Genomic DNA, 7,123 nt, shown 5'->3' on the forward strand with positions numbered 1-7,123 from the left:
GTGGTTTCAAGTGTAAAAAAAAACAAAACAGCAAATATGCTTCTAATCCCAGCTCAGTCAAAAAGATCTCTTGGCAGCAATCTGATATTTGTCTAAAAATATAGTTTCAATGAAGTGATTATCTAACCCATACATCATTCTGCCCTTTACAGCAGAAGACGGGCAGTCATATCTGATACTCGGAATTTCTTCAGCTTGAAGGAACTTAAACAATGCAGCTTTAAAGAATTGAAAATAGCTCAAGGCAGTAACACTTGATGGTGTTGGCAGATTGGAGATCCCTGTTTTAGTGCCACAAGAATCGGATACTTGACATGCAGTTTAACCACAGATCAAACCTGATAAACACACACACTCTCATGCCTGTTACATTTCCAAGAAGAAACAAAAACATTTTCAAACCAAAACATTTATTTAAATGTTCAAGTACAGGAAGTCAATGTGCAAAATGCAATGCTGATGAAAATTGGTAAACAATATATTTCATTTTGCAACAGTTTGCACTGTATGTACTGTCTAGTTTATGTACACATACAAAGACTCCTAAATGCAGTAAATGTTTCATTTTACAAGTTAATATATTTCAATGTGAAACAATCACTTGCCACAACATTTCGTCATTTATGACTTTTATAAAAAAAGACAGCTTTTCAAAATTTACTTAATGTGCTGCTGGAACATCAGCCGAGAAACCAGTTCATTTAATATGATGGACAGGCCATGTGCTTACATAGAGCAAGGACAAACCTGATGCTGACTAATTTAATAATGAAAGCAGTCCTGCTCCTTCAAATACCTAGATTTACTGTCCTGTAAGACTGCAGCAGTGCCCAAAACCAGAACCTTTCTCCCTCGTGCCACAGCCTTGTCTCCCAAACCATGGCTAAATCTACTTGCCACTGCTCTCAAACCTATGGCCTTCCTCTGCCAACCACCATGGGGACACCCATCATAGTACTTCTACACTAGAAAAATGGATTCTAAACTCTTTCAGTAAAATATAAAGCATGCAAATATTAAAAAATATTGAAACAGAAGTTGCTCTGAAATGTATTTACTGATTGAGTGACCTGCTCCAAGACAACTTAAAAATACATTCTGGATTAGTGGTGCCGGAAGAGCACAGCAGTTCAGGCAGCATCAGAGGAGCAGTAAAATTGACATTTTGGGCAAAAGCCCTTCATCCTGTATTCCTAATGAAGGGCTTTTGCCTGAAACATCGATTTTTAAATTCCCTGGATGCTGCCTGAACTGCTGTGCTCTTCCAGCACCACTAATCCAGAATCTGGTTTCTCACATCTGCAGTCATTGTTTTTACCAACTTAAAAATACAGCCATTAGTAAAGGTGACATATTCTTGGAGTATTTTCTGTGGTTTTCCAGGACCAGGGTGTAGGCTTTGTTGCTGTTCTTACATACCTGTAAATTAATGTGATGCAGAAAGAAGTTCAGTTTCAGAAAGAGATTTGTTGATTTGCAGAGAGAAGCCATGAGTCAAACCTTACTTTAACATGTCTTCCGGCTGTTTCAATGCCTCTGGTAGCTGCTACCTGGTATCAGTGCAGTGTTAAATCTCTATAGCCTAGCAAACTGGTCTTATTACCCAAACAGATATGCTTTCCACTAGGAAGTGCCTCAAACATGTGCCACTCAGCACCCATTCCCCACCCCCATCAGTAGGAGCAGCACAATAGAATCAGGTTAACATGGCTGCCTCAATACCACAGACCGAGGTTCAATTCCAATGCCAGGCAACTGTTTGAAGTTTGCATATTCTCCCAGGGTCTGCATGGGTTTCCACTTGTTATTCCAGTTCCCTCCCACAGTGCAAAGATGCACAGGTTAGTTGACTGGCCATGCTAAATTGTCCATTGTGTCCAGGGGTGTGCAGGCTAGGTGGATTAGCCATGGGAAATGCAAGTCTGTAGGGATGCGGTAAGGGCCAACCTGGGTCAGATGCTCAGATGGTTGATGTGGACTTGATGGGCCAAATGGCCTGCTTCCACACTCTAGGGATTCTATGAATGGATAATCTGAGCACGATACTGTAACAATCTCCACCTACAACAGAATGCTATTCCATTTCACAAATATATTGTACAAGTTCCAGTAGGTATTGGATGGGAAGAACTTTGCAGAAGTTAATGTGGTGCAAATTTTAAAATTAACCTGGAGAGATTTGTGCAGAGTGTATATCTTTGGGTCTGAAATGTGAAGCATTTTTACTCAAGATGGACACAACTGTGCAGATGGGAAAGTAATGGCATTGGATGGTTTGATCAGCCATAACAGTATTGAATGCAGGGCATACTGATGGGCTGAATGGCCTCCTCCCATTCCTATGGTGCTATCACAATTTGGAAACTGGGAAAATGTTTTGCACAATCAAGGTCTCTCTTCATCAGTACACTGCAAGCACTCAATGTAAATGAGTGAGGTAAATAAAACAAAAATACTCACTTTTTAAAGTTCTGTCCAAATCAGCAATAAAGTCTTCCAGTTCCTTGGTGTCTCCAAGCTTTGCTGCTAAGAACAGAATCGATTGAAGCTTGTTAAATTGGGATTGACAGTATTTGTTTTTCCAGTTGGCAAGGAGTGCTGCTGATTATATAACTTGCTTTAAAAATCAGACTAGTGGTGGTGGACTGACAACCTTTCAAAAACCACCATTATAGCCAGCAGCTTATTGTAAAGAACTGGATTGGTTTGCGTATACTGCAGGGGGAAGATGGTGCTGCATTGGTAATAACACTAGCAACTTGGAGGCCTGGGCTAGTGTTTTGGGGATGTTGGTTCAAACCCTACAAAAGGCAGCAAATAAGGTTCAAACTAAAAGCTAGTCTTGGTATGGTGACCACAAAACATAGTAAAAACCCACCCAATTCACTAATGTCCTGTAGAGAAAGAAATCTGCCATCCTCATCTGTCTAGCCTATACACAACTCCACACCAGATATGGCTAACTTTTAAACTGCCCTCTGAAGTGGCCTGAGCAAGATATTAGTTCAAAATAGGCATGGGTAATCAACACCAGTCGTGCCAGTGATGCCCACATGCCAGTCACCAAAGCCAAATCCATGCACAGTTAACTTGGTGCAGCAAACATTAACTGGGCACTCAAACTCCATGAAATAACCCCCTCACCAAGTTTATGTTGTGCTTTTCCAACACATTTTACTGGTTTACACGGCTCAGCACAAGCTACAGAAATCAACGCTTGAACAGGAAGGCCGATCAGCTAAATAAGATGACAGAAAGCAACAATACCTTTAGGAGATGAAAGTGAGCAACTATTAAGCTTCTTGTTGCTGAAGCTGTCTCTCTGAAGTGAGTCTGTACCTGCCGTTTTAAAAAACAAGAACAGGAACTAACATTAAAACCACTCCGCTGGAGCATACACAAAGTATGCAAACATGAAAAAGCAGAGGCTGGTTCACTTGCCTCAGAAGTTCAAAAAGCCACAACCTTGCTCACCTAGATAGAAAAGGTCATGCATTTTGTACACTGCATAGAATAATTTCACACCATGAAGGATAGAATCACAAATCAAGTGAAAATAATAGAGTAGGAGAGAGGGCAATGCAGAACAACCTGATTCAATTCTACACAGAAATCACATTGAATTAAAGTGTACAAGTTAGAGATGCAATAATCAGGGATACTTAGGAACAGGAAGTTTAAACACAGGGTAAAATCACAGGGATTATGCCTGGTGATCAGTTTGATTTGGGAAGAACCTTTCAGCTCTGAAAAGCAGGTCAGAGAAAGATCTAACAGCAGGTATACAAGTCAAAGCAGTGGGGAAAATATATCCAGTACATTAATTGGATATGGAGGGTATTAAACTGGTCAAACCAAATTTAGGATTAATATTTAGGAAATTTTTCAAATCTCTTCAGTGAAGAAGCAGGTTATTCAACCAATCAAGTCCACATTGGACTTTTGGATCTGTGAATGGAGGCATTTAAACAAACAGATGTGATCATCATCATCATCTTCACCCAGCAGGATGAGGAGCAGCAGTTTAAGGAAGAGCCATAATGAAGTCAAAATGTCAATTTGATCTTGGTCTGTACAGATGCTACTAGGCCCATTAAGTCTACTTCAACACTTCAGTTTTTATTTCATCCAGAAGACTAGGATGGGACATCTCACTGCAGCTACACAAGATACTCATTTGGAGTGCTCCACACAGTTCTGGTCACTTGACTATAGAAAATCTATTATTAAACTAGAAAAGTTGCAGAAAAGATTGACTAGGATGCTACCTGGACTGGAAGGTTTGAGTTAGAAGGAGAGACTGGACTTCTTTCCCTGGAGTGTAAGAGACGGATGGGTGATTCCATAGGCTTCGAGGCACACAGAAAGTAGATAGTGACATATTCCCCATAGTGTGGGGACAAATACTAGAGGACATAGGAGAGAGGGGAGAGATACTGCAAGGTCCAGAGGAGCAATTTTTTTTCCCCACAGAGAGTGGAAAGTGTCTGGAATGGGCTACCAGAGGTAGCTGCGGAGGCAAGTAATGGATCGGATAAGTATGGAGGGATATCACCAAATGCAGACATATGGGACTAGATTATTTGTGAAAACTGGATGGCATGGGAAAGTTGGGCCAAAAGGCCTGTTTCCATGCTGTAAACCTCTGACTGTGAATACCATTAGTCTGAAAAGTGGCATCATGGAAGGGAAATGAGTCAGATAGGATATTTCAAGCTTCTGGATAATAGATGATTTAATTAGACACAATGCAATGGAGAGGTGGAGCATTTCCATTCTGGCTTTGCTCCAGCAATCAAGGACTCTTGCCCACACCTTCCCTGGTATTGAATACTCACTATCTGAGTCACTCATGCCACCATCACTTGTGCTCGTGCTGTTGCGCCTCTTCATGCATCTTAAATGTTCATCATATCGGAAATGTCTCTTGTCTATGGGGGAGGCAAAATCCTCGATGACTGCATTGAACTCACAGAGGACAGCACTCAGATCTTCATCCTCCATCCGTGCTGCAACAGAAACAAGACTTGTTAAGTTATAAAATTGTGGAAATTGACACTAGTTAATACTTGAGTCTAGACTAACTGTGGCAACACTGATTCAAATCCACTACAGCAGCTGCATTTTAATATTCAAAAAAGAGCAAGTGTGGAGTATAAAATTGGTCTGTGATGGCAACCACAGTAACTATCGTCAGCTATTGTTAATAGCTATCTAGTTCACTAACATCCTTTAGTAAGGTGGGCAGCATGGTGGCTCAGTGATTAGCACTGCTGCCTCACAGCACCAGGGACCCAGATTCAATTCTACCCTCAGGTGACTGCCTGTGGAGTTTGCACATTTTCCTGGTGTCTGAGTGAGTTTCCTCTGCATACTCCCACAGTCCAAACATGTGCAGGTTAGGTGGGGATTCCCTATAGGAATGTGGGATTATAAGGGTTGGGGGTGGGTCTGGGATGCTCTTCAGAGGGTCAGTGTGGACTCAGTGGGTCAATGGCCTGCTCCTATTCTAATGTAAGAGTAAAAAGTGAGGTCTGCAGATGCTGGAGATCACAGTTGAAAATGTGTTGCTGGTTAAAGCACAGCAGGTCAGGCAGCATCCAAGGAATAGGAAATTCGACGTTTCAGGAATGATGAAGGGCTTATGCCCGAAACGTCGAATTTCCTATTCCTTGGATGCTGCCTGACCTGCTGTGCTTTAAGCAGCAACACATTTTCAACTGCTCCTATTCTAATGTCTGTCAGTCATTGCCCAGCATGGCCCACATGCGACTCCATACCCACAGGAGCATGCCTTAACTGCCCTCAGAAATAGCTGGACAAGCCACTCAGTTCAAGCACAATTCAGGATGAGTAATAAGTGGACGCCTCACTGGCAATGACCACACCCCACAAGAGAGCATGATGTCCACTGAAAGGCTCATTCAGACAACAGCAGCCTCACGTCACCCAGTATGAGCCAAATCCTGTAAAGCCAAGTACAGTAGATTCTGCAGTTCCCTATTAGGGAAAAGGGATGGAGAAACATTTCACGTCGAATTCGCCATCCAGGGGAGCAGTTCAAATATTAGACTTACTATCCTTTCACTCCCCAAACAGCTGGGCACCCATTTCGAAATCGCAGGTGATGGGCTGAGCAGATTCTCTGAGAGAGGGTTCTCGTTACAGGCAAAATGTTACAGAAGGTTCCGAAAAGCCTGCCTCAACGAGGGATCGCTCCCGCGCGTTAATGTTTCTGCCTGTCGCGATGGGCCGAGTGGACTCATTCAGCGCCGCAAACTCTGCACTAGCCTCCTCGCTGAGAACAGGACCGAACGCACTCTCTCCCCCCCCCCCCCAAAAGGGAAGTTGTTCTCTCTGCCCTTTCAGGATCCTGCAAACATGAACTTGCCCAACGTACTTTCTCGTATCTGCCACACTGGGCTATAAACAGGAATCCCCTTCCCTCATCTCCCTCTCCCACACTGTGCCTACAAACAGAAATCTCCCCTCTTCTTCTTTCCCACATTAACCTGCCAGCTGTCTGTGAGCAGAAATATCCTCTCTCTCACACACACACACACACACACACACACAAAACCTGTCTTTTGTATAAACGGGATTCTCCTTCCTCTTCTTGCTCAAGGGTCTATACTTTCCCCCTCCCAGTGAGATTGCAGCCCTGTGTTATTTCCAGGTGGTTGTGGAGCAGCTGGACCCAGGCTGAGAGAGAGAGAGTGTGTGTGTGTGTGTGTATGAGGGATAGATCCCTCTAGCGCTCGGTACCTTCACTCACATGCCACTGTCCTCCTGCCCTGATGCGACTTCATCCCAGTGGTTGTAAGCTACCTCTACACTCCGGCGCCGACTCTCCCGTCACAGCCTCTTGTTTCTTCCCCCCACGCTTCCTTTTATAGGAGAGAGCCCCGCCTCCTGTCTACGTCAGCCGGGGGAATCCCTCAGCGGTGATGTAACGGGGGACTCCCTCCTCCTGCTGCTGCTGCTCCCGGGTCTTCCTCTCTGCAGTTTGACATCGGACAGCGACACTGCACACATGGAGGAACACACACTGAACAGGACAGCTCTTCTCTCTCTGCAGCTGAGTGAAGCCTGGCCCACTCTCTGCGATTACAGAGATGGAGAA

The 7,123-nt window shown here is 43.7% G+C and overlaps 1 protein-coding gene across 3 annotated transcripts; it reads right to left on the bottom strand.

Moving 5' to 3' along the window:
• Positions 1-491: 491 nt before the first annotated feature.
• On the bottom strand, positions 492-6,865 carry rgcc (regulator of cell cycle). 3 transcript variants are annotated; one of them, XM_060832857.1, is made up of 5 exons: positions 6,776-6,865; positions 4,839-5,009; positions 3,268-3,339; positions 2,461-2,523; positions 492-1,419 (listed from the first exon to the last, which is right to left on the bottom strand). In XM_060832857.1, the coding sequence occupies exons 1-5, from the start codon at positions 6,807-6,809 to the stop codon at positions 1,412-1,414; spliced, it is 348 nt and encodes a 115-aa protein (XP_060688840.1). In that variant the 5' UTR covers positions 6,810-6,865; the 3' UTR covers positions 492-1,411. The 3 variants fall into 3 exon arrangements, with proteins under 3 accessions (XP_060688840.1, XP_060688839.1, XP_060688841.1); XM_060832856.1 differs by having other exon boundaries at positions 2,461-2,526; XM_060832858.1 differs by having other exon boundaries at positions 2,461-2,526; positions 6,766-6,856.
• Between the last annotated feature and the right edge of the window lie 258 nt (positions 6,866-7,123).

This window comes from Hemiscyllium ocellatum, chromosome 12 (genome assembly GCF_020745735.1).
Source record: "Hemiscyllium ocellatum isolate sHemOce1 chromosome 12, sHemOce1.pat.X.cur, whole genome shotgun sequence".
Taxonomy (NCBI): domain Eukaryota; kingdom Metazoa; phylum Chordata; class Chondrichthyes; order Orectolobiformes; family Hemiscylliidae; genus Hemiscyllium; species Hemiscyllium ocellatum.